The following is a 27239-nucleotide window of genomic DNA, read 5'->3' as shown; positions in this document are numbered from 1 at the left end:
TACACCTCACACACATGGTTATGGTTTTAAACAAAAGAAGACACCTGTACCATGTCAGATATAGTTCAAATGTCTTACATTTAGAATTTGAATCCCAATGTTACACTTGATGTACATCACAGGAGACTGAAATATAGCAAAACTGTTTGACATAGAAACACCGGATAAAAAAATTAATTAAATTAAAAAGTTGATTAATTATGAAAAATATTAATAACATTCCACCCATGAGGCCACTAGAAGGCTATTTGGTAATTTGACTGTAGGAAAGAGCTACATGTGCTGTGTCACGTTCGTCATAAGGAATGGACCAAGGCGCAGCGTGCGCAGAGTTCCACATATTTTAATAAATAGAACCTCACCAAACAAAACAAACAAGCACAAACGGAACGTGACGTTCTGGACTACTCACAGGCAGCTACACAAACACAAGATCCCACAAAGCACAAAGGGGAAATGGCTTCCTAAATATGATCCCCAATCAGAGACAATGATAAACAGCTGCCTCTGATTGGGAACCATAACAGGCCAACATCAACATATAAACGCCTAGATGACCCACCCTAAATCACACCCCGACCTAACCAACATAGAGAATAAAAGTTCTCTATGGTCAGGGCGTGACATGCTGAGAATGTTCCAAAGCCAAGCAACTTTCCTGCACCATTTCCAGAAAGTTGTATGCAAAATAACCATAAGACAAACACACTCTCACTGAGTTCTAAGAAACATATGGTTCTCAGAACATTATGTGCTAGCTGGGTGGTTTTCTGGTCCACGCCAGTCCTCTGAATGTGGTTGAGAACTTGAAATACACAAGAGGACTGGAAAAAGAATTTAGACCAGAATGGCTATTCAAATACAATAGGCCATACATATTGAATGTAATAGGCCTCTTACTGTAACATATTTTCCTTCACAGGTATCATTGATTATCCCAATGCAATAGTGAGTTAACAGATCATGTCACTAAATAGCAGACAATGTTATGCCATAAACAATCAAATTGCTTATGGCATAACGTGGTATACCGAAAGCACTTTCCTAGTTGAGGTGTATGGAGGTTTTTCATCATGTTGTAAGGTCGATACATGGGGCTTTGTGTGGACATGAGCTTCCCTTTGAGGATAAAGACATAGTAACCACCCATGGGAGGGAGCTCACTGTGCCCCTCCATCCTCATCTCAGTCCTCCTGCAGCTTGGAGTGATCTAATAGACAGAGAAGGAAGGAGAGAAGGAGAGAGGAGGAGAGAAGAAGGGAGAAAGAGAGAGAGGGAGAGAGAGGTAGGGAAAAATAGAGCGAGAAGGAGAGAGGAGAGAGGAATGGAGAAAGAAGGAGGGAGAGAGAGAGAGAGGGAGAGAAAAGACAGAGGAAGAGATAGGAGGAGAAGGAAAGGGAGAGGAGGGAAGAGGGAGAGAGGGGGATGTGGGGAAGAAAAGGAGACCTCTGTGTTGTGAGGGGAAAGAACATGAAACCCATGTTGAAAGGAAATCAGAGCTGGGAATTTGGCCTGGTATTTCCAGGACAAAGATGGTGACCTATTACCTACTTATACATACTTTCACCTGACATTCAGGCCTGTGTTAGTTAGCCTTATTAGCATTGTGACAAAGACTAAATCTCAAAATAATTTCCTTGTTTTCTGTAGACCGCTTTCCCATCCTCCTTAAACTATTGAAATTCAGCCAAAGACGTCAATGAGTCCCTCTGTCCAGACGAGTACATCTCAATGGTCCAGTGTTGAATGGCCAGGGAAAAGGGGCTGGGGAACGAGGGACCACTGGTATTTGTGTTCTCCCACAAACTCTTATAACCTTTCCACCTTTCATTTTATTTTTTTCTCCCATCTCTCCTCATACATTGTCCCTCCCTCCCTCCCTCCCTCCCTCCCTCCCTCCCTCCCTCCCTCCCTCCCTCCCTCCCTCCCTCTGGCAGGTGCAGGTAGAATATGTTGATACTGAAGCTACCTGGGAAAGAGAGATGGGCAGGGACTGAGAGAGGCAGGAAAAGAGGGAGGAACGCCAGCAGGTGAATTGTTATGAAATGCTGTGGAGAATGTGTGGAAAGTCACCACCATGTTAATATTCAGCTGTGGTCTGACTGCTGAGGTCGTTGGCACGTGCGCCAGTCACCTGGTAACAGGTGTTATGTGTGCGGGAGGCTAGTGTTTAGGGTTGGTGTTTGTTGTCATCAGGTAACATTTACCTGTTATCTCTTTTCTTTGAAAGGAGAAGAGGGAATTAGAGAGTTATAGCTAAGGAGGTGGAGCCCCTCTCTCTGGTCTATCTGAGGTGAACTGGGTCGACATTCATTCCACTGAATAGGATCATTACTCGTCTTTAGGTCATGGTGACAGATGAAAACAGGATATCTACCACCGAACCACGATTCCCCGCCTCTTGTTGTGTTACCTGTTGAGAGTCCTGGCTTAAAAGTATGATACTCAAATAGTTGGATCGACAAGTTTTACCAACTGCTTACCAAACAAAGACTTTCAACCAAAGCTGGGTTAACTCATGTTCGGTAGGTATTTTGTCATCTACTGATCGAACGTCTTAAATGTTAAACCTTGGGACCATTTGAGTTCACACTCAGTCACCTCAAACGACCAGTAGTAACATAGTATTTTGTGTGTCTTTCTGATGAGAATAGGTCACAGTCAATGATTTGAGAAGTCAAGATTCCCTCTTTCTCTCTGTGTGTTCTATGAGGTAAGCAAGCATGGCAACAGTGTAATAAGTTACAAGGCTGGCATGAGAGTCAATGTTATGAATAACTTGCCTGTTGATTTCTGTTTCACTCTTCCAGAACAGTATATTTAGTCATTATAGCACCATGCCCAAAGGGGATACTACCACCAACCCTGAAACAGGTCAGTCCAGTCTTTGTGTCCATCCATATTTGCATGAAACAAGTGAAAGTGTGTCTAGATGTCAAATAAAGCATCCTATATATGACCTTTGACCTAGTTTGATAATGACGGAGTGTTTTAAGGGATCCGGTTTCCTCAGAAGAAGCTATTAGAGTAATTTCTGCCTTCTCCAGGCGCGGGATAGGGGAATAAGGGGTTGCAAGATTCCCCCTGAGAGATGTAATAATAACACACTACAGTCTGTCACACAAACACACACACACACACACACACACACACACACACACACACACACACACACACACACACACACACACACACACACACACACACACACACACACACACACACACACACACACACACACACACATGATCTCATCCTACCCCATATGTGATGGACAGTGACGTGACCTAGTCCCTGTGCTATGCCCTCCTCAAATCTCATTGGTGATAGAGAAAGCCAATTTGTGGTTGTAATAGGCTTTTCTTTAACCCTGTCTTTAAAAGATATTACGTGGGAGGTGAGAGCAAACAGCCGCCACTTCCACAAACATCGACAGCGGAGATCCTTTCTGTGTTTCCGCTGGGGCCGATATGCCGTGAGTCACAGTACACTGTGTTGTTGTAACCCAACACTGTAGGCACAAACACACTAACCCACTAATTGACAAACACTCACGTCTCCCTTGTGTCTCTCTCTCTGTGTTTCTTTCTGTGTCTGTCCGCTGGGTTGGGTTGCCAGGACAATGTGGTGCGCAGTTTTAAGTACTCCCCTCTGACCTTCCTACCCCTCACGCTGTACGAACAGTTCCAGCGAGTAGCTAACCTTTACTTCCTCCTCATGGTGGTGATGCAGGTCAGACTCTGGGTTTCATTTATCTACTCAGTTCATTTCTATGGTTTCTGAGGATGGGTAAATCATATGTATTTTTTGGGCAATATTTGACATGAGTGATTTTATTTATCTGTATATATGTTGACAAAAGAATGGTAATATTTTCGATTGTTTTAGACTAGTGTTCTAGTATGAGCAGCTTATGTGCAATTTATACTTGTGATTCAGTGAATGTGGTACTCAATATGTGTGTGTGTGTGTGTGTGCGTGCATTAGTGCTGAGCGAACAGTGCTTTTTTAGGTCAGTTCGGTTTCAGTCCAATTATTAAAACATAATTAGGGTTTTTTGATTTTGGTTTTGATATTTTTTTTAAACATTAAATGCATTATGAAATAATGACATTGAAATGACTTTAGAGCTTTTTAATGGAAATTCTAAATCCGAAAATAGTGAACATTCAAATTTAAAATCCTAAGTATGTCTGACAAAATCATTTGACTAGTTCTTCAAAGTAGATAAGGCATACTATCACATTCTTCTCTATCCCTCTCGTTGTTGTGTTGTGTACGTTCCTCTCTCATGCGTTCTATGCGGTGTGTCCATCTAACCTAATGTAGCAGCTGTAAAAGTGTATCCGTCTCTGTCCGAGCAGGAAAGAACAGGCACAATGGATTATGGTCATTGAAGGCAATTACCCCATTTCTGCACTGAACTAGGTTGAATATTTGCTTAATGTGAACTACAACTTCCTTCAGTCCAGGGTCCCACATAGTTCTTGACTTGATTTCTCTCGGGAATAATTTGATTTCTCTCTAGAGAAACAGCTCGTTGGGCTCACACAAAAAAAAATGGTATTCAAGTAATTGAACCAACGTCGGTCAATTAGTTGCTTAATAACAACAACAATAAAAACCTTGGTTAATCGCTCAGCACTAGAGTGCATGCATATGTGCATGTGTGTGTGTGTTTCCAGTGTGTCCCTGCCATCTCGTCCATCCCCTGGTACACCACCACCATTCCCCTGGTAATAGTGCTGTCAGTACGGGGGCTTAAAGACCTGGCCAATGACCTGGTGAGATCACTCACTCACCCTCCAATCACGCACCTCTCTCATTCATTGTCCTCATTGACTCCTTGTACTCATTGACAAACTGATCTTCCAAGTTGCATAGATTTTAGCTAGCTTCTCTCCTCCAGCAGCGATTATGTTTTGCATGGAGCATTCTGTGGTTAAGTGCATCACTGCGTTATGGTGTTGACTTGTCAATTAGTGAAGGATGTAAATCTCTCAGCTTGTGTCACTATATGGTCCCCTAATTGTGTTTTCTTTCTCTCTTTCTCTCTTGCTCTTTCCTATTCACCATTTACTATCTGTCTGTCTGTCTCTACTATCTCTCTCTCTCTCCCTCAGGCCAGGAGACGCAGTGACTCTCAGATTAATAGGCGACCCAGTGATGTTCTCATCTCCCAGAGGTGAGCACAAAGATGCCAGCTCTGCCTCTTAGGGCACAAACCTAACTTCAGACACCCTTGTGAACTGTAAAACATTTAAACATTTGTGTCAATCTACTCTATGTCAGTTCCTTTGTGCTTCTAGTACAAGATAAATAATATAGGTCTTTACCTCAACTCCTTTCTTTGTCCATTCTGTCTCTCTACTTTCTGTCTCTCTCCCTTCTGTCTCTCTCCCTTCTGTCTCTCTCCTTTCTGTCTCTCTCCCTTTTGTCTCTCTCCTTTCTGTCTCTCTCCCTTCTGTCTCTCTCCCTTCTGACTCTCTCCCTTCTGACTCTCTCCCTTCTGTCTCGCTCCCTTTTGACTCCCTCCCTTCTGACTCTCTCCCTTCTGTCTCTCTCCTTTCTGTCTCTCTCCCTTCTGTCTCTCTCCTTTCTGACTCTCTCCCTTCTGTCTCTCTCCTTTCTGTCTCTCTCCCTTCTGTCTCTCTCCCTTCTGACTCTCTCCCTTCTGTCTCTCTCCTTTCTGTCTCTCTCCCTTGTCTCTCTCCTTTCCGTCTCTTTCCCTTCTGACTCTCTCCCTTCTGTCTCTCTCCTTTCTGTCTCTCTCCCTTCTGTCTCTCTCCTTTCTGTCTCTCTCCTTTCTGTCTCTCTCCTTTCTGAGTCTCTCCTTTCTGACTCTCTCCTTTCTGTCTCGCTCCCTTCTGTCTCTCTACCTTCTGCCTCTCTCCCTTCTGCCTCTCTCCCTTCTGACTCTCTCCCTTCTGTCTCTCTACCTTCTGTCTCTCTCCACTCCACGTCTCAGTTTCAGCCCATCCCAGTGGAAGGATGTGTGTGTGGGAGATGTGTTGCGGATTCACAAAGACCAGATAATCCCGGTGAGTTTCCATGCCTAGGCTTTAGCTTCAGCTGATTCAGCACCACCTGCAGGTTTGCATAGAGTCAAATTAAAATCTGTTTATTCGTCATATACACATGCTATCCATGGAGAACACAGTGCAATTAAATGCTTACTTGCAGGTTTACCTCTCGACAGTCAACAACAATAGAAAAAGTAAATGGATACAGAAAGGGTACTAAAAAAGGTCCAAAGCGGTTCCCTAGCCCTGACTGTCTGGTCGCCCATCTCCCTTTGTGCTTCTCTCTATAGACATCTTCTCCTTCTGTATCCCTTGTAGGCAGATCTACTGCTCCTCTGCAGCTCTGAGCCACACAGCCTGTGCTACGTAGAGACAGCTGACATTGATGGGTAGGGGACAGAAACATCCATATACTGACAATGTACTCTTGTCTATACTGTACACTGAACCAGATATGACCTGTTTATTTTAAGCTGAGGGTTATGAAGCCTGACCGTGGTCCCTGTCTTTGCAGAGAGACCAATCTAAAGTACCGGCAGGCCCTGGACGCCACCCACACAGAGATGACCACTGACCCCACAGAACAGACCCTGGCTGCCTTCGATGGTAGGCACCACCTGAGCCAAAGCATTAGGAGAGTTAGGAAAAAATGCAAAGCGTATGCAAAATAAGGTGAGCTCATAACTGAAGCAGACCCTATCTGCCTTCAATAGTAGTCACCGCCCTGACTCAGAGCATTAGGAAGTAAAGGGAATTAGGAAAAAATGCAAAGTGTATAAAAATGAGGGTGAGCTCATAATAACAATATGTCAGTGTCAGGTTGCATTTGACATTTGAGTCATTTAGCAGACGCTCTTATCCAGAGCCACTTACAGTAGTGCGTTCATCTTAAAATAGCTAGGTGAAATTACAACATATCACAGTCATAGTAAGTACATGTTTCAGAGCTAGTGGGGTGGGGGGGGGTGAAGTGCGAGTGCGAGTGTTAATTTACGAAAGGCAATTTATTTATTTAGAAAAATGTGGGTGCGAGGTTTTTTTTTGGAAGATGTTTTCGGAAGATGGGGAAGCTCTATGCTGTTTTAGCTTCAGGTTCCACCATTGGGGTGCCAGGACAGAGAAGAGCTTGGACTGGACCGAGTAGGAGCTGGCCTCCTGTAGGGGTGGGAGGGCTAAGAGACCAGAGGTGGCAGAATCGAGTACTCGGGTTCGGATGTAGGGTTTGAGCACAGCCTGAAGGCAGTTCATCTTGCTGGCAAGTACCATGGTCTTGTAGTGAATGTGAGCTTTGACTGAAAGCCAATGGAGGGTGCGGAGGAGCGGGGTGACGTGAGAACTTGGGAAGGTTGAACACCAGGCGGGCTGCAGCATTCTGGGTAAGTTACAGGGGTTTGATGGCACAAGCGGGAAGCACAGCCAACAGAGAGTTGCAGTAGTCCAGACGGGCGATGACAAGTGGCTGGATTAGGACCTGCGCCGCTTCCTGTGTGAGTTAGGGTCGTACTGTATGGATGTTGTAGCTAGAGCATGAACCTGCAGGAGCGAGTCACTGCTTTGATGTTTGCAGAGAATGAACCTGCAGGAGCGAGTCACTGCTTTGATGTTTGCAGAGAATGAACCTGCAGGAGCGAGTCACTGCTTTGATGTTTGCAGAGAATGAACCTGCAGGAGCGAGTCACTGCTTTGATGTTTGCAGAGAATGAACCTGCAGGAGCGAGTCACTGCTTTGATGTTTGCAGAGAATGAACCTGCAGGAGCGAGTCACTGCTTTGATGTTTGCAGAGCATGAACCTGCAGGAGCGAGTCACTGCTTTGATGTTTGCAGAGAATGACAGGGTGTTGTCCAGGGTCATGCCAGGGTGTTGTCCAGGGTCATGCCAGGGTGTTGTCCAGGGTCATGCCAGGGTGTTGTCCAGGGTCATGCCAGGGTGTTGTCCAGGGTCATGCCAGGGTGTTGTCCAGGGTCATGCCAGGGTGTTGTCCAGGGTCATGCCAGGGTGTTGTCCAGGGTCATGCCAGGGTGTTGTCCAGGGTCATGCCAGGGTTCTTTGGACTCTGGGTGGGGGACATTGTGGAGTTGTGAACCGGGATCGCTGGCATAACACAGGTTCCCATTTTTAGACTTCTGGCTGGTGGCAATTATGTAATTACTTGTTCATTAATTAAAATGTAAAATTCAAACACTGGAAATTGTAAAATGTATTTTCGATGCAACAGCATACTAATCAGCTACCAATTTATTTTTTTGAATATACAACTGTCCTTTATAGCCTAACTGAACCTGAGCCGTCGTCACGCTCTCTTCCAGCTTGGATAGAAAGTGCTTAAAAACAATCTATTAATGCCAAATAATAGTCAGTCCACCCTAAAAACACAAGCTTATTGGGGATTGTTTCATTATGCAGTGTACTATCTATAGCTATATAGCCCTACAGTATTTACCCGCTATTTATAAACTTTTTATAAAAATGACAAATCAAATAGCCTGACAATGAGGAAAAAAGTTATTGAGTATAAATTCAGTCACTATTTATCATTGAACTCAATGGGTTTTATCTGGCCTACACAAATGGGCTGCAATATTTAAGGAATTTAAATTAAATGAAATCCAACTTCTTAGACTCCTCTGGTCTCCTGAAGTTCTCCTTTTTTGTGTGCAAATGTTTTCATTAGGCCTCTAGGTCCAGGTTGATTTCTATACTTAGTATTGCCAACCCATACAGTCTTTCCTGAGACATTGTGCATTATATGTCCATTGTGCAGCACATCAATTGAAATGAATGATATTCCAACCACACAACTCAAACACCGGTTCACCCGTAGGCCTATAAAAAAGTCAAGCCCTCAAGAACTGTTTTCCACTAAAGATTATAATCTGTTTGCATCTGACAATTTATTGGCTGTCCACAATCCAGACGACCTATTGGCTGTCCTCAGAGCTTCCTATACAGTTAATCTCTTCCATAACGTGTTCAGGCTGGCAATTAAGGAGAATGAGAGTCTCAATTTAAGATGTTGCAGAAGTTCTGTAATATGATTCACTACTCCCTTCTTGCAAGTTTCCCTGATGTTGCTATGTCAACATAGAGCCTCTGTGACACAGAGGAGAGCAGTCTCGGTTGAATGACCCGTCTTGAAGGCTGACTAGTTAGGGTCAGGAAGATAGTTCTGAGAGAGATAGCAAGAGAGTTGGTCAGAGACAGCACGCTGAAGTGTTTTGGAAAGAAAAGAAAGAAGGGATACCGGTTTGTACTTTTTGATGCCAGAGGGGTTGAGTGTTGGTTTCTTGAGGAGGGGAGTGACTCTGGCCATTTTGAAGTGAGGAATAGGAGAGGGAAGTGAGGAATAGGAGAAGGTCTCCAGAGATGGTCTGGAGAAGGGAGGAAGGGATGGGGTCGAGTTGGCAGGTTGTCGGTAGAAAGGGGCTTTAGCAGCAGATACAGAGGAAGAGAAGGTAGAGAGGAGGGAGTGAAAGGATGATAGGTCCTCTGGAAGTTTTGTTTTCCACCAGTTTCGCTCAGCTGCCCGCAGCCCTTTTCTGTAGACTCCCACTGAGTCACTGAGCCACAGAGCAGGAGGGGAGGGCCGACCGGGAGGAAAGGGGACGGTGCGAGTCATAGGATGTGGAAAGGGAGGAGAGTAGGGTCAAACAGGCAGAATTAGGAGACAGGAGGGAGTAGGATTTAGCAGAAGGGAGAGACGATAGGATAGAAGAGGAGAGAGTAGTGGGAGAGCGAGAGCGAAGATTGCGATGGCACATGACCATATGGGTAGGGGCTGAGTGGGTAGGGTTGGAGGAGAGGGTTTACAAATGTAAACAGCCTTTTCTTTCTTTTTATCCCTCCATCATTCTCTCTCTGCCTCCCTTTCTCTCTTTCTCCCTCCTTTCCTCTCTTATTCGCTCTCCACCCCATCTCTCCCTCTCTCCCTCCCTCTTTCAGGCGTTGTGTTGTGTGAGGAGCCCAACAGCCATCTGTACACCTTCCGGGGGGAGCTCCGCTGGAGAGGAGAGCGCCACCCTCTGGACAGTGAACACATCCTGCTGAGAGGAACAGTACTTCGAAATACAGACACAGCCTTTGGCATGGCCATATACACCGGTACTCAGCACACATACATAGCCCCTGCTTCAATACTTTATGCACCCTCTCTTTCCCCCTAACAGATCAATGACAAGGACAATGAAATTGAACATGTAAATAACACAGATCTTCCTGTCCCTCAGGCTCAGATAGTAAAATCCTTCGCAACGTTGGTCGGCTCAGAGTCAAGATGACTCAGATTGAGAAGGTCCTGAACAAAGTTGTCATTGGGGTGAGTGATAAAGACCAGGAGAGGATGAGGAAGTAAAGCAGTGTGAGAGTTATGGAGATAGATGGTTTAATCTGCTCATTTATATAACTCTCTTGTCTTGACTCATTTTATTATGATAAAGGATCCAACTTTTTTTATGTGTGTGCTTTTTTAAAGAATTATTTTATTTTAATGTGTGTGTTCATATACATGTATGTGTGGGTCTGTGATCTCAGATAGTGCTGTTCATACTGCTGATGGCTCTACTGCTGGCTGTGGGGTCGGGAGTATTTCAGGGGCGTGTGTCGTCCCAAATAGAGGTTCTGTCTGCCTTAACGAACGGAAACTCACCCATCTACACAGCCTTCCTCACCTACTGGAGCTATGTGATCCTGCTCAGCCCTGCCATGCCCATGTCTCTCTACATCACGTGAGTAACACTACCAGGGTTGGTGTCAGTTCTATTTGAATTCATTCAATTCCAATACGAGAAATCGAAAAGTGGAATCAGCTCTTCCAATCCTATAGTACTGTTCACAGCATACTTATTCAGCAGTCTATGAATCTCTATTGAAATGTATTTTGTCGGTCACATATCTAGTATTGAGTCTGTTTATGTCTCTGTGTGCAGGTTTGAGATGATCCACGTGCTGCACAGCCTGTTTATAGGCTGGGACGTAGAGATGCGAGGAGGGGTGGAGAGGTCCATCCCTGCCCAGGCCCGGAACACCTCTCTGAATGAGGAACTGGGTCAGGTGGGACATCTGTTGAGTGACAAGACAGGCACCCTCACCCAGAACCGCCTGCTCTTCAGACAGTGCTGCATTGCAGGGGACGTCTATGGTAAGGATGGCCTATGACCTGGAAACAACCACCCTCTGTCTGTGTGTGTTAGATTTGGTTTCACCACTAAACCTACAAGGGCCTGGAGTGCCTTGTGTTATTGTGCAGCGGGTTCTCAGTCTGCTCCCTGGTTCGGAAAGACAGTGACTGAACTCACTTTTGTTTGCATCTGACTAAAGACCAAGACCTATATTTGTATGTGTGTCAGACTCAGGGCTTGAGTTACAAGGCTGTCTGGAAGTGCTGGGCACTATAACAAAAAGTAACCGCCCCGCCCTCCTGGATACCTTTTCCCCAGAGCTGAAGATCCAAATCAAGTTCTGCGCATGTGTTTCTTTGCCTCTACTTTCCGAACACATTGTTGTGGTCACCCTCCTTTCACCTTTCTCACTGTCAATCGTAAATGCTAATTCTTCAAGTTTAACCGGTAAGACGTTTACGCAGCATCTGCATACCAACCATTTGATCTCAATCAGTTTTATAGAGATATGCATTTAGATCATATTGAGTTATTCAGTGTTGTTTCGAAGTAGCCTACAATCTTGTTGTGAAGGATGTACAATGACCTCTACACCAGGCGGTGTCAGAGGAAGGCCCTAAAAATTGTCAAAGACCCCAGCCACCCCAGTCAAAGATTGTTCTCTCTACTACCGCATGGCAAGCGGTACCGGAGTGCCAAGTCTAGGACCTAAAGGCTTCTGAACAGTTTTTACCCCCAAGCCATAAGACTCCTGAACAGGTATTCAAATGGCTACCCGGACTATTTGCATTGTGTGCCCCCCCAACCCCTCTTTTACGCTGCTGCTACTCTCTGTTTATCATATATGCATAGTCACTTTAACTATACATTCATGTACATACTACCTCAATTGGGCCGACCAACCAGTGCTCCGGCACATTGGCTAACCGGGCTATCTGCATTGTGTCCCGCCACCCACCACCCGCCAACCCCTCTTTTACGCTACTGCTACTCTCTTTTCATCATATATGCATAGTCACTTTAACCATATCTACATGTACATACTACCTCAATCAGCCTGACTAACCGGTGTCTGTATGTAGCCTCGCTACTTTTATAGCCTCGCTACTGTATATAGCCTGTCTTTTTACTGTTGTTATATTTCTTTACCTACCTATTGTTCACCTAATACCTTTTTTGCACTATTGGTTAGAGCCTGTAAGTAAGTATTTCACTGTAAGGTCTACACCTGTTGTATTCGGCGCACGTGACAAATAAACTTTGATTTGATTTTAGAGCAGATGGTGTTAACAAACTGTAGCATAGCCTACCTGTGTTTTAGTTGAAATCAAAGCCTATGTTTTGCCTAGTGGTCATGCTGTTGAGTTTTGAAAAATCTGATTTGAGAGAAAAATGTGACCATTCGCACAATCATGAATCATTTACATTTACATTTACATTTAAGTCATTTAGCAGACGCTCTTATCCAGAGCGACTTACAAATTGGTGCATTCACCTTATGACATCCAGTGGAACAGCCACTTTACAATAGTGCATCTAAATCTTTTAAGGGGGGGGGGGGGGGGGGGGGGGGTCAGAAGGATTGCTTTATCCTATCCTAGGTATTCCTTAAAGAGGTGGGGTTTCAGGTGTCTCCGGAAGGTGGTGATTGACTCCGCTGTCCTGGCGTCGTGAGGGAGTTTGTTCCACCATTGGGGTGCCAGAGCAGCGAACAGTTTTGACTGGGCTGAGGGGGAACTGTACTTCCTCAGTGGTAGGGAGGCGAGCAGGCCAGAGGTGGATGAACGCAGTGCCCTTGTTTGGGTGTAGGGCCTGATCAGAGCCTGAAGGTACTGAGGTGCCGTTCCCCTCACAGCTCCGTAGGCAAGCACCATGGTCTTGTAGCGGATGCGAGCTTCAACTGGAAGCCAGTGGAGAGAGCGGAGGAGCGGGGTGACGTGAGAGAACTTGGGAAGGTTGAACACCAGACGGGCTGCGGCGTTCTGGATGAGTTGTAGGGGTTTAATGGCACAGGCAGGGAGCCCAGCCAACAGCGAGTTGCAGTAATCCAGACGGGAGATGACAAGTGCCTGGATTAGGACCTGCGCCGCTTCCTGTGTGAGGCAGGGTCGTACTCTGCGGATGTTGTAGAGCATGAACCTACAGGAACGGGCCACCGCCTTGATGTTAGTTGAGAACGACAGGGTGTTGTCCAGGATCACGCCAAGGTTCTTAGCGCTCTGGGAGGAGGACACAATGGAGTTGTCAACCGTGATGGCGAGATCATGGAACGGGCAGTCCTTCCCCGGGAGGAAGAGCAGCTCCGTCTTGCCGAGGTTCAGCTTGAGGTGGTGATCCGTCATCCACACTGATATGTCTGCCAGACATGCAGAGATGCGATTCGCCACCTGGTCATCAGAAGGGGGAAAGGAGAAGATTAATTGTGTGTCGTCTGCATAGCAATGATAGGAGAGACCATGTGAGGTTATGACAGAGCCAAGTGACTTGGTGTATAGCGAGAATAGGAGAGGGCCTAGAACAGAGCCCTGGGGGACACCAGTGGTGAGAGCGTGTGGTGAGGAGACAGATTCTCGCCACGCCACCTGGTAGGAGCGACCTGTCAGGTAGGACGCAATCCAAGCGTGGGCCGCGCCGGAGATGCCCAACTCGGAGAGAGTGGAGAGGAGGATCTGATGGTTCACAGTATCGAAGGCAGCCGATAGGTCTAGAAGGATGAGAGCAGAGGAGAGAGAGTTAGCTTTAGCAGTGCGGAGCGCCTCCGTGATACAGAGAAGAGCAGTCTCAGTTGAATGACTAGTCTTGAAACCTGACTGATTTGGATCAAGAAGGTCATTCTGAGAGAGATAGCAGGAGAGCTGGCCAAGGACGGCACGTTCAAGAGTTTTGGAGAGAAAAGAAAGAAGGGATACTGGTCTGTAGTTGTTGACATCGGAGGGATCGAGTGTAGGTTTTTTCAGAAGGGGTGCAACTCTCGCTCTCTTGAAGACGGAAGGGACGTAGCCAGCGGTCATGAAATTAGGTGGTGTTTTTGTCTTACAGTAATGGTATACTCTGCTATTATATTTGGTTCTATTATGTAGAATACTATCATTATCTGATCTTGCAGACTTTGATTCAACTTTGATCCAACTTTATTAAACCAGCACCATTTACCAGAGTAGCCTGGCCTCTACGAGTAAAGCAGAGACTGTTTGTAAAGTAGAGAATCCTGCACATGCGCAGAATCTTCGGGACCTTTAGCTGTCAGGAAAGAGGGGTCCAGAAAAGTCGGATCCGCAGCCACTCTGATAACAAATCAGGGCACACTCGTAAGTGTTAAAATAATAATATAGACACGCCCATAAGTGTTAAATATTGAATGTTGGTCCAGCCCTCTAGAGTCAAGGTGTAATCTGAAATTTGTCTGGAATCACATACCCCATCTGCCCACTGTCTACTACTACTATCGGTCTGGTAGTTAGAACATGCTTACTGTCAGTCTAAAGGTCCCCACTCTCGCCACTCTCCCCACTCTCCCCACTCTCGCCACTCTCCCCACTCTCCCCACTCTCCCCACTCTCCCCACTCTCGCCACTCTCCCCACTCTCCCCACTCTCCCCACTCTCCCCACTCTCGCCACTCTCCCCACTCTCGCCACTCTCCCCACTCTCCCCACTCTCCCCACTCTTCCCACTCTCCCCACTCTCGCCACTCTCCCCACTCTCCCCACTCTCCCCACTCTCGCCACTCTCCCCACTCTCCCCACTCTCCCCACTCTCGCCACTCTCCCCACTCTCCCCACTCTCGCCACTCTCCCCACTCTCCCCACTCTCCCCACTCTCGCCACTCTCCCCACTCTCCCCACTCTCCCCACTCTCGCCACTCTCCCCACTCTCCCCACTCTCGCCACTCTCCCCACTCTCCCCACTCTCCCCACTCTCCCCACTCTATCTCAAAATGTCTTAATTTCTCCTTTTTGAATTTTTCAGGTGATGCGTCAATCAGTGCAGAGGAATCACAGGTAATGATCCAGATTTAGATGTACCAAATCATTGTAGAGGAAAACATTCACGTTATGTGGTTAATTCAGTTTATTTGCACATTGTCAAATCAGTCATGAAGTAGTAGACAAACAAAATAACATAACTTCCATCTCTCTGCCCCACCTCTGCCTCCCCCCAGACATTAGACCTGAGCTGGAACCCGTTCTCCTGTGGGGGTCTGTATCTGTCTGACCAGCGGCTGGTGGACAAGTTGAGGGGGCAGCAGTGCACACAGAGCAGACAGTTCCTCACCACACTGGCACTCTGCCACACCGTCATGACCGAATGGAAGAACGGTGAGGGCAAACAAGTAATTATTGTGTAATTAACATTTTACCATGTAAGTTCGTAAATTTAACTCGGTAAATACTTGGTGTTTTCTGTACAGTAAAATAAAATTGTACTAAACCCTCTCAAGAAGTAGGAAAACACATCTCAGCATGATACAACAATACAGCTGGGCGATTCCATGCCAGCGTAGGGCAAATATATTTTTGGTATGGCAGATTGTTCTTGCAATTCACACATAGAAAATTAATTGGGAGGAAGGATGTTTGACATGCTTTTTACATTTGTATCACAAACCCTTTTGAAAGTGAAAGTTGACATTTTATGCCCTTTTTAGACCTATACATGCATCCTGTAAGACCCTATGATCTGTGAACCGTACCGTACAGACAACATCTTGGTGTCATTATACTCTTTGTAGTGTTCTCCAAAATATGGAGTTGGTCATGATTCTGAAATACATATTTTAAAAGGAATTTATTCAACATTAAAAACATTAATATCTCAAAAGAACCATTTTTGATTTTGTTCATTTTAAGACATATTGTTTGGAACAAGTACATCACATTTCCAGAGTCGGCTCTCTGCTAATTCTGAAGGTATGATACATTTTATGAGCAAGACAGTGAAGGGAAAATGGATTCAAAGGGAACATTATATTGATCTATAATGTCAATTTCTATGTATAAAGTGGGTCATATCATTAAAAGTAGCATAGCACCCACTCTGGAAATGTGACTTGTTTAAAGAGTATATTGTTCCAAGCAATATGTCTAAAAATAAGAAGCTATATCTAAAAGGTTTATTTTGAGATATTCATATTCATAATTCTGTGTTGAATAAATGAATGTGAAAAATAGTATTTCAGAATCTAGACGTACTCCATATTTGAGAGAGCACTATATGGAGCATAATGACACCAAGATGTTGTCTGTATCATGTACGGTTCACAGATCATAGGGTCTGACAAGAGGCATATATAGGTCTAAAAAGGGCCTAAAATTGCCACTTTCGTGATTTTCATGTAAAAAGTATGCCGAACATCCTTCCTCCTAATAAATCTACTATGTGAGAATTGCCAGAAGAATCTGAGATGCCAAAAAATATATTTGTGCTATGCTGGCTTGGAATCGCCCAGATACTGTTACAGTTCTGTTGCGTGATGTTTGTCCCAGGGGCCCCGGTGTACCAGGCTGCATCCCCAGACGAAGAGGCCCTGGTGGGGGCAGCCAGGGAGCTGGGCTGGGTCTTCCTCTCCAGGACCAGGGACTCTCTGACAGTCAGTGAGCTGGGCCTCAAACGCCACTACCAGCTCCTCACTCTGCTAGACTTCACCAGCCAGAGGCGACGCATGTCTGTACTGGGTAAGACTGACATTACTATCTGGCCATGTTAGAAAGGATGAATGTACGACCCTAACCTTGAGCTTACCCGTAAAAAATATATCCTAATGATGTACTTTCTCAAAAGATCTGACAGAATTTCCTCTTTTGTACGTTCTAGCATGGCTATCTAGTGACTACCTGAGTGAGACTGGATGCATCTGCCCCACAGCTCCCCTATCCTGGACCCTTTCCCTTTCTCTCCCTTCATCTCTCTATCCCTCAGTCTCTCATCTTGATGTATTCTCCTGACATGTATAAATGTGTTCTATCCTCTGATGTATTTTGTGTGTGCAGTGCGGGAGCCAGAGGGAGGGCTGAAGTTATACTGTAAAGGTGCTGACATAGTGATCCTGGAGAGACTACAAAAAGACTGTCCACATCTGGAAAGCACTGAGAGAGCCTTAGATGTAAAACACACACACACACACACACACACACACACACACACACACACACACACACACACACACACACACACACACACACACACACACACACACACACACACACACACACTGGGGCGGCAGGTAGCCTACATGTACAAATTACCTCGACTAACCTGTACCCCCGCACATTGACTCGGTACAGGTACCCCCTGCATATAGCCTCGTTATTGTTATTTTATTGTGTTACTTTTTATTTAATTTTTTACTTTACCTTATTTAGTAAATATTTTCGTAACTCTATTTCTTGAACTGCATGGTTGGTTAAGGCCTTGTAAGTAAGCATTTCACTGTACGGTCTACACTTGTTGTATTCGGAGCATGTGACAGATACAATTAGATTTGATGATAAGCAGAGTAAGTAGATCTCATGCAGCATCTCATCCAGCATCTCATCCAGCATCTCATCCAGCATCTCATCCAGTATATTCCTGTCCTCCTCCAGCTGTTTGCCCAGTCCTGTCTGAGGACTCTGTGCATAGCTGAGCGTACTGTATCTGAGGCCAAATGGGAGGAGTGGAGCAAAACCATGGCCCAGGCTGCCATGACAACCCGTAACCGTGATGACATGCTGGAACGGCTGCATGACGACATGGAGAGAGATCTAAAGGTATCCTCATAATCAGTGCACTGCATAACAGTATGTTTACCATACAATGACATTTGAGGAGAATTCCTATGCTCCAAAGGATGACGCCCATCAAGGAAACTCATGAACGCTTTATTTATATAAATGCAATGTGATCCAAATCAGAGTGATAAACTCTCTACATCCTGGTTCCTGTTGTGCAGCTGCTGGGGGTGACAGCTATAGAGGACCGGTTGCAGGACGAGGTCCCTGAGACCATCTCCATGCTCAGACAGGCTGGACTCAAAGTCTGGGTGCTGACCGGGGACAAGAAAGGTAACTACTGCTCCCCGCTGTCTGTCTGTCTCTGTCTGTTGGTCTTTCACTCCTTTTTTCTCTCTCTTTCTCTCTGCAGAGACAGTGGTGAACATAGGGTACGCCTGCAGACTTCTGGATCCTGATACCAGACTACTAGAAGGGGATGAACTGAGGTCAAACATATTTACACACACACATACACACAGACGAAAACACACAGACACACAAAGACACACATTCCCGCACACACACACACACACACACGGACAAACACACAGAGACACACGGGGACACACACATGGACACACACACACATTGACGATACTTTTCCAATATATCTATTTTTCTGTATCCTCCCACAGGCAGCTCCTCCAGTCTCCTGATCCAGAGATTACTTTCTCCAAGGGCAAAGAGACAGAGCTGTGGTGTGTGGACAGGGAGAGGGCTGGGGAGAAATTAGCACTGGTCCTCACCGGCCCTGAACTGGTAAACATACACTACCGGTCAAAAGTTTAGAAAACCTACTCATTTAAGAGTTTTTCTTTCTTCATTTTTTTAACACATTTGGAATCATGTAGTAAGCAAACAAGTGTTAAACAAATTCTTCGAATAACCACCCTTTGCTTTGACGACAGCTTTGCACACTCTTGGCATTCTCTCAACCAGCTTCATGAGAAATGCTTTTCCAACTCTGAAGGAGTTCCCACATATGCTGAGCCCTTGTAGGCTGCTTTTCCTTCACTCTGTGCTCCAACTCATCTCAAACATCTCAGTTTGGTTGAGGTCAAGTGATTGTGGAGGCCAGGTCATCTGATGCAGCTCTCCATCACTCTCCTTGGTCAAATAGCCCTCACACAGCCTGGAGGTGTGTTGGGTCATTGTCCTGTTGAAAAACAAATTACAGTCCCACTAGGCACAAACCAAATGGGATGGCATATCGCTGCAGAATGCTGTGGTAGCCATGCTGGTTAAGTGTGCCTTGAATTCTAAATAAATCACTGACTGTGTCACCAGCAAAGCACCATCACACCTCCTCCTCCATGCTTCACGGTGGGAACCACACATACAGGAGATCATCCATTCACCTATTCTGCGTCTCACAAAGACACGGCGGATGGAACCAAAAATCTCACATTTGCACTCCAGACCAAAGGACAGATTTCCACTGGTCTAATGTTCACTGCTAGTGTTTCTTGGCCCAAGCAAGTCTCTACTTCTTATTGGTGTCCTTTAGTAGTGGTTTCTTTGCAGCAATTTGACCATGAAGGCCTGATTCATACAGTCTCCTCTGAACAGTTGATGTTGAGATGTGTCTCTTACTTGACCTCTGTAAAGCATTTATTTGGGCTGCAATTTCTGAGGCTGGTAACTCTAATGAACTTATCCTCTGCAGCAGAGGTAACTCTGGGTCTTCCTTTCCTGTGGCGGACCTCATGATAGCCAGTTTCATCATAGTTCTTGATGGTTTTTGCGACTGCACTTGAAGAAACTTTCAAAGTTCTTGAAATGTTCCGTATTGACTGACCTTTACGTCTTAAACTAATGATGGACTGTCGTTTCTCTTTGCTTATTTGAGCTGTTCTTGCCATAATATGGACTTGGTCTTTTGCCAAATAGGGCTATCTTCTGTATCCCCCCCAGCTTGTCACAACACAACGCATTAAGAAGGAAAGAAATTCCACAAATTTACTTTTAAGAAGGCACACCTGTTAATTGAAATGCATTCCAGGTGACTACCTCATGAAGCTGGTTGAGAGAATGTCATGAGATTACAAAGCTGTCATCAAAGAAAACGGTGGCTATTTGAAGAATCTCAAATATAAAATATATTTTCAATTGTTTAACACTTTTTTTGTTTACTATATGATTCCATATGTGTTATTTCACAGTTTTGATGTCTTCACTATTATTCTACAATATAGAAAATAGTAAAAAAATAAAGAAAAATCCTTGAATGAGTAGGTGTTCTTATCACCTTTTAAGGAATGACCCAGGTGCAGACTGTCACGTTCGTTGAAATGAGCGGACCAAGGTGCAGCGTGCGTAGAGTTCCACATCTTTAATAATGATAGGATAAACGATACGTGAAGCAAATGCAGTGCTCACAGGCACTACACAAAAACAAGATCCCACAAACTAAAGGTGGAAAAAAGGCTGTCTATGTATGATCCCCAATCAGAGACAACAATAGACAGCTGCCTCTGATTGGGAACCATACCCGGCCAACAAAGAAATAGAAAAACTAGAATGCCCACCCAAATCACACCGCGACCTAACCAAATAAAGAAATAAAAAGGCTCTCTAAGGTCAGGGCGTGACACAGACAGTGTTGAAGAAACTAAAGTTTATTCTTTAAACAGGGGCAGGCAAACGACAGGTCAAGGCTGGCAGGGGTCAATAATTCAGATGGGATATAAGGCACCGGAACAGCAGGCAAGCTCAGGATCAGGTCAGGCAGAGGTCCGTAATCCACAGTAGTGGGTCAAAGGTACAGGACAACAGGCAGGCTCAGGGTCAGGGCAGGCAGAACGGTCAGAACCGGGAAACTAGAAAACAGGAGCAAGGAACAAGCGAGAGCAGGGAAACAAAATACAGGTAGGTTCAACGAACAAAACAAACTGGCAACAGACAAACAGAGAACACAGGTATAAATACACAGGGGATACTGGGGAAGATGGGCGACACCTGGAGGTGGGTGGAGACAAGCACAAAGACAGGTGAAACAGATCAGGGCGTGACAGTTCTAAATCTTTGGACCGGTAGTAAAGGTGTTAATGCTAATACGCTCCCTTTTAAGACCATAAGACTGAAAACCTTATAGCTTAGTGATTATCCATAATTCTGTATCATTCATTTGCTCTGAGTCTAGTAAACACTCCCTTTATCTAAAGGCTGCCTTATCTTGTTGTTTATTCAGAAAACCATCAGACAAAAGGTTAATAGTGTTCATGGTTTGTCCCTTCTCAGGCGGAGATTGATGCCAGGCCAGAGTGGGGTGCCAGGTTCATGTCCCTGGCAGGGCTGTGCCAGTCAGTGCTCTGTTGCCGTGTGACTCCCGGCCAGAAGGCTGACGTGGTCACACTCGTTAGGAAAAACACCACCTCCATCATCATGGCAATAGGTGACGGCGCCAACGACGTGAACATGATCAAGAGTGAGTGTGATGGACAAAAAGGTTGACTGTGAAATTATGTTATGATTTCTGTTCAAAGACAGGGTGTGTTTAACATGTTCTTTCTCACTCACTCACTCCCTCCCTCCCCCTCTCTCTCTCTCTCTCTCTCTCTCTCTCTCACTCTCTCTCTCTCTCTCTCTCTCTCTCTCTCTCTCCCCTCCTCCCTCCTGTAGCGGCTCATATAGGGGTAGGTTTGGCTGGGGTAGAGGGGGGTCAGGCAGTTCAGAATGCTGACTATACCCTGGCCAAGTTCAGATTCCTACAGAGACTCCTATTGGTCCACGGACGCTGGTCGTACCGCCGAATTGCTGTCTTTCTGCGTTACTTCCTGTACAAAACCTGCAGCTTCGCTTTGGTGCACATTTGGTTCGGCTTCTTCAACGGCTTCAGTGCCCAGGTTAGATGGCAACACTGGTCACATTGGTTTAGCACCAGAATCATTCATATAACGCTAATGGTTTACGGGGGAGGGGGTTCTGGGTGGGGAACGACCAATGGGTGGGTTTCCCTGTGGGTCCTGTTTTTGTTTCACATCCATGGGCTTATTAAGACTAAAGATAACAATTCCATCGTAAATAATGCATTCGTTTTTTTATGGCAACGCTACCCATTATTTCTTGGAATTTAAAAGGCCTGAATATTGCTATCAAATGTTACAGCTGTCTTGATATCCTAGCAATGAACCAGTGGTGGAAAAATTATACAATTGTCACATTTGACTTAAAGTAAAGATACCTTAATAAAAGATTACTCAAGTTAAAGTGTTAGTCACCCAGTAAAATACTACTTGAGTAAAAGTCTAAAAGTATTTGGTTTTAAATATACTTAAGTATCAAAAGTAAATGTAATTGCTGAAATATACTTAAGTATCAAAAGTAAAAGTATAAATCATTTCAAATTCCTTATATTAAGCAAACTAGACAGCACTATTTTCTTGTTTTTTAGTTTATGGCTAGAGGAGCACACTCCAACACTCAGACATCATTTATAAACGAAGCATGTGTGTTTAGTGAGTCAGTGATCAGAGGTAGTAGGGATGACCAGGGATGTGTGTGAATTGGACCATTTGCCTGTCCTGCTAAGCATTCAATGTAAGTACTTTTGGGTGTGAAGGAAAATGTATGGAGTAAAACGTACATTATTTTCTTTAGGAATGTAGTGAAGTAAAAGTACAAATTGTCAAAAATATAAATAGTAAAGTTAAGTACAGATACCCTTAAAAACTTCTTAAGTAGTACTTTAGAGTGTTTTTATTTAAGTACTTTACACCACTTCAAAAAAACATATTAATATAGAGAACCAGTATACTGTATAAAGGTATAATCATAATGAAACATAAGAAAAGGTGAAGACGAAGAAGGCAGAATCACTTTCCTTTAATGTATCCATAATGGAAAGAAAATTACCTTCATTAATATGTACGCTCCAAATTCATATTTTTATTCTCTCAACAGCATATTATTAGAATTAACTTAATTCCATCTGGTTATTAGGACAGACTTGAATGGTATTGTAACGGCGGTCCTCCTCCTCTTCATCTGAAGAGGAGGAGTATTGAGGGAACCAAGGCGCAGCGTAGTGAAAAGACATATTTTATTAACGAAACACGAACTTGATTAAACTAACAAAAACAACAAACGGTGTAGACAGACCTAGACGACGTACTTACATAAAACAAGAAAACGCACGAATAGGAACATAGGCTACACAAACCGAACAAACCGTAAACAGTCCCGCGTGGTGTACAAACACAGACACGGAAGACAATCACCCACAACGAACACTGTGACAACGCCTACCTAAATATGACTCTTAATTAGAGGAACGCCAAACACCTGCCTCTAATTAAGAGCCATACCAGGCAACCCAAAACCAACACAGAAACAGAAAACATAGAATGCCCACCCAACCTCACGTCCTGACCAACTAACACACATAACAACTAACATAAATAGGTCAGGAACGTGACATTACCCCCCCCATAAGGTGCGAACTCCGGACGCACCAGCACAAAGTCTAGGGGAGGGTCTGGGTGGGCATCTAACCACGGTGGTGGCTCAGGCTCCGGGCGAGGTCCCCACCCCACCATAATCAATCCTAGCCTCCATCTACCCCTAAAAATGTCCACCCATATCTTACCCCCACAAAATCCTCTTAGTAACATCCATGACAGGGACAGCACCGGGACAGAGGGATAAATCAAGACAGAGGGATAGCACAAGACAGAGGGATAGATCAGAATAAAGAGGTAGATCAAGATAGAGAGGGAGATCATGATAGAGGGGCAACTCCGGACTGAAAGGCAGCTCCGGACAGAGAGACAGCTCTGGACTGAGGGGCAGTTCTGGGTATATAGCCATTTCTGGCTGAAGGGCAGCTCCTGGCTGACTGACGAATCTGGATGCTCATGGCAGGCTGACGGCTCTCGACGCTCATGGCTGGCTGACGGCTCTCGACGCTCATGGCTGGCTGACGGCTCTCGACGCTCATGGCAGGCTGACGGCTCTCGACGCTCATGGCAGGCTGACGGCTCTCGACGCTCATGGCAGGCTGACGGCTCTCGACGCTCATGGCAGGCTGACGGCTCTCGACGCTCATGGCAGGCTGACGGCTCTCGACGCTCATGGCAGGCTGACGGCTCTCGACGCTCATGGCAGGCTGGCGGCTCTCGACGCTCATGGCAGGCTGGCGGCTCTGGCAGATCCTGTCTGGTTGGCGGCTCTGGCAGATCCTGTCTGGTTGGCGGCTCTGGCAGATCCTGTCTGGTTGGCGGCTCTGGCAGATCCTGTCTGGTTGGCGGCTCTGGCAGATCCTGTCTGGTTGGCGGCTCTGGCAGATCCTGTCTGGTTGGCGGCTCTGGCAGATCCTGTCTGACGGGCGGCTCTAGCGGCTCCTGTCTGGCGGACGGCTCTAGCGGCTCCTGTCTGGCGGACGGCTCTAGCGGCTCCTGTCTGGCGGACGGCTCTGTAGGCTCATGGCAGACGGGCGGCTTTGCAGGCTCATGGCAGACGGGCGGCTTTGCAGGCTCATTGCAGACGGATGGCTCAGACGGCGCTGGGGAGACGGATGGCTCAGATGGCGCTGGGGAGACGGATGGCTCAGATGGCGCTGGTGAGACAGATGGCTCAGATGGCGCTGGTGAGACGGATGGCTCTGGCCGGATAAGGCGCACTGTAGACCTGGTGCGTGGTGCCGGAACTGGAGGCACCGGGCTAAGGACACGCACCTTCATACTAGTGCGGGGAGCAGGGACAGGGCACACTGTACTCTCAAAGCCCACTCTATACCTGGTGCGTGGTACCGGCACTGGTGACACCGGGCTGAGGACAAGCACATCAGGATTAGTAGGGGGAGAAGATACAGTGTGTACAGGGCTCTGGAGACGCACAGGAGGCTTAGTGCGTGGTGCCGGAACTGGAGGCACCGAACTGGATACACGCACTACAGGGAGAGTGCGTGGAGGAGGAACAGGGCTCAGGAGACGCACTGGTAGCCTAGTGCGTAGTGTAGGCACTGTAGGTACTAGGCTGGGGCGGGGAGGTGGCGCCGGAAATACCGGACCGTGGAGGCGTACTGGCACTCTTGAGCATTGAGCCTGCCCAACCTTACCTGGTTGAATACTCCCGGTCGCCCGACCAGTGCGGGGAGGTGGAATAACCCGCACCGGCCTATGTAGGCGAACCGGGGAAACCATGCGTAAGGCAGGTGCCATGTATGCCGGCCCGAGGAGACGCACTGGAGACCAGACGCGTTGAGCCGGCCTCATGACACCTGGCTCAATACCCAATCTAGCCCTACCAGTGCGGGGAGGTGGAATAACCCGCACTGGGCTATGCACTCGTACAGGAGACACCGTGCGCTCTACTGCGTAACACGGCGCCTGCCCGTACTCCCGCTCTCCACGGTAAGCCTGGGAAGTGGGCGCAGGTCTCCTACCTGCCCTTGGCCCACTACCTCTTAGCCCCCCCCCAAGAAATTTTTGGGTGTTACTCACGGGCTTTTTGGGCTTCCGTGCAAGACGCGTTCCCTCATAACTCCGGTTCCTCTCTCTCTTTTCCTCCACTCTCCGAGCTGCCTCCAGCTGTTCCCATGGACGGTGATTCACTTTAGCCCATGGTCCTTCTCCGTTAAATATTTGCTCCCAACTCCACAAGTCCTGTATACTTCCCCGTTGCTCCAAATTACGCTGCTTGGTTCTGGATTCTTGGTGGGTGATTCTGTAACGGCGGTCCTCCTCCTCTTCATCTGAAGAGGAGGAGTATTGAGGGAACCAAGGCGCAGCGTAGTGAAAAGACATATTTTATTAACGAAACACGAACTTGATTAAACTAACAAAAACAACAAACGGTGTAGACAGACCTAGACGACGTACTTACATAAAACAAGAAAACGCACGAATAGGAACATAGGCTACACAAACCGAACAAACCGTAAACAGTCCCGCGTGGTGTACAAACACAGACACGGAAGACAATCACCCACAACGAACACTGTGACAACGCCTACCTAAATATGACTCTTAATTAGAGGAACGCCAAACACCTGCCTCTAATTAAGAGCCATACCAGGCAACCCAAAACCAACACAGAAACAGAAAACATAGAATGCCCACCCAACCTCACGTCCTGACCAACTAACACACATAACAACTAACATAAATAGGTCAGGAACGTGACAGGTATTTTGGACACGTGGGACAAATCTATACTGAAACAAAATATAAACGCAACATGTAAAGTGTTGGTCCCATGTTTCATGAGTTGAAATAAAAGATCCAACAAATTTGTTTACATCCCTGTTAGTGATAATGTCTTCTTTGCAAAGATAATCCATCCACCTGACATGTGTGGCATATCAAGAAGCTGATTAAACAGCATGATAATTACACAGGTGTACCTTGTGCTGGGGACAATAAAAGGCCACTCTTAAATGTGCAGTTTTGTCACACAACACAATGCCACACATGTCTCAATTTTGAGGGAGCACACAGTTGACATGCTGACTGCAGGAATGTACACCAGAGCTGTTGCCAGAGAATTTTATGTTAATTTCTCTACCATAAGCCGCTTCCAACGTTGTTTTAGAGAATTTGGCAGTATGTCCAACTGGCCTCACAGCCGCAGACCATGTGTAACCACGCCAGCCCAAGACCTCCACACCCGGCTTCTTTCCCTGCGGGATTATCAGAGACAGCCACCCGGACAGCTGATAAAACTGAGGACAATTTATTTGTATTTGTATTTATTATCGATCCTCATTAGCTGCTGCCAAGGGATCAGCTACTCTTCCTGGGGTCCAGCAAAATTAAGGCAGTTCTAAATTTTAAAAACATTACATTCACAACAGATTTCACAACATATTAAGTGTGTGTCCTCAGGCCCCAACTCTACTACCACGTATCTAGAACACAAAATCCATGTGACTTGTGTGTATAGTGCCTATGTTATCGTGCGTATGTATGCATGTGTATATGCCTATGTTTGTGTTGCTTCACAGTCCCCGCTGCTCCATAAGGTGTATTTTATCTGTTTATTTAAATCTAATTTTACTGCTTGCATAATGTGACTTGACGTGGAATAGAGTTCCATGTAGTCATGGCTCTCTGTAGTACTGTGCGCCTCCCATAGTCTGTTCTGGACATTGGGACTGTGAAGAGACCTCTGGTGGCATGTCTTGTGGGGTATGCATGGGTGTCCGAGCTGTGTGCCGGTAGTTCAAACAGACAGCTCAGTGCATCACAACATGTCAATACCTCTCACAAATACAAGTAGTGATGAAGTCAATCTCTCCTCCACTTTGAGCCATGAGAGATTGACATGCATATCATTAATGTTAGCTCTCTGTGTACATCTAAGACCCAGCCGTGCTGCCCTGTTCTGAGACCATTTCAATTTTCCTAAG

General features: G+C 45.9%; 1 protein-coding gene across 1 annotated transcript in view; it reads left to right on the top strand.

Moving 5' to 3' along the window:
• Positions 1 to 2837: 2837 nt before the first annotated feature.
• atp8b3 (ATPase phospholipid transporting 8B3) overlaps positions 2838 to 27239 on the top strand; it is a 39788-nt gene continuing 15386 nt past the window's right edge. The window contains exons 1-22 of the mRNA XM_038998906.1: positions 2838 to 2874; positions 3357 to 3475; positions 3619 to 3732; positions 4686 to 4784; positions 5124 to 5185; positions 5969 to 6041; positions 6342 to 6412; positions 6538 to 6629; positions 9965 to 10123; positions 10249 to 10337; positions 10553 to 10746; positions 10948 to 11159; positions 15108 to 15139; positions 15301 to 15457; positions 16625 to 16813; positions 17129 to 17241; positions 17723 to 17887; positions 18070 to 18181; positions 18261 to 18336; positions 18526 to 18649; positions 21131 to 21317; positions 21512 to 21735. Of these exons, the coding sequence (XP_038854834.1) occupies positions 2838 to 2874; positions 3357 to 3475; positions 3619 to 3732; positions 4686 to 4784; positions 5124 to 5185; positions 5969 to 6041; positions 6342 to 6412; positions 6538 to 6629; positions 9965 to 10123; positions 10249 to 10337; positions 10553 to 10746; positions 10948 to 11159; positions 15108 to 15139; positions 15301 to 15457; positions 16625 to 16813; positions 17129 to 17241; positions 17723 to 17887; positions 18070 to 18181; positions 18261 to 18336; positions 18526 to 18649; positions 21131 to 21317; positions 21512 to 21735 (2700 nt within the window). The remainder of the gene's footprint in view (positions 2875 to 3356; positions 3476 to 3618; positions 3733 to 4685; positions 4785 to 5123; positions 5186 to 5968; positions 6042 to 6341; positions 6413 to 6537; positions 6630 to 9964; positions 10124 to 10248; positions 10338 to 10552; positions 10747 to 10947; positions 11160 to 15107; positions 15140 to 15300; positions 15458 to 16624; positions 16814 to 17128; positions 17242 to 17722; positions 17888 to 18069; positions 18182 to 18260; positions 18337 to 18525; positions 18650 to 21130; positions 21318 to 21511; positions 21736 to 27239) is intronic.

The sequence above is a fragment of the Salvelinus namaycush genome, chromosome 8 (genome assembly GCF_016432855.1).
Source record: "Salvelinus namaycush isolate Seneca chromosome 8, SaNama_1.0, whole genome shotgun sequence".
Classification (NCBI taxonomy): Eukaryota; Metazoa; Chordata; class Actinopteri; order Salmoniformes; family Salmonidae; genus Salvelinus; species Salvelinus namaycush.
Note: the sequence above shows the minus strand (reverse complement) of the source record. Positions and strands in the feature narration are given on the sequence as shown.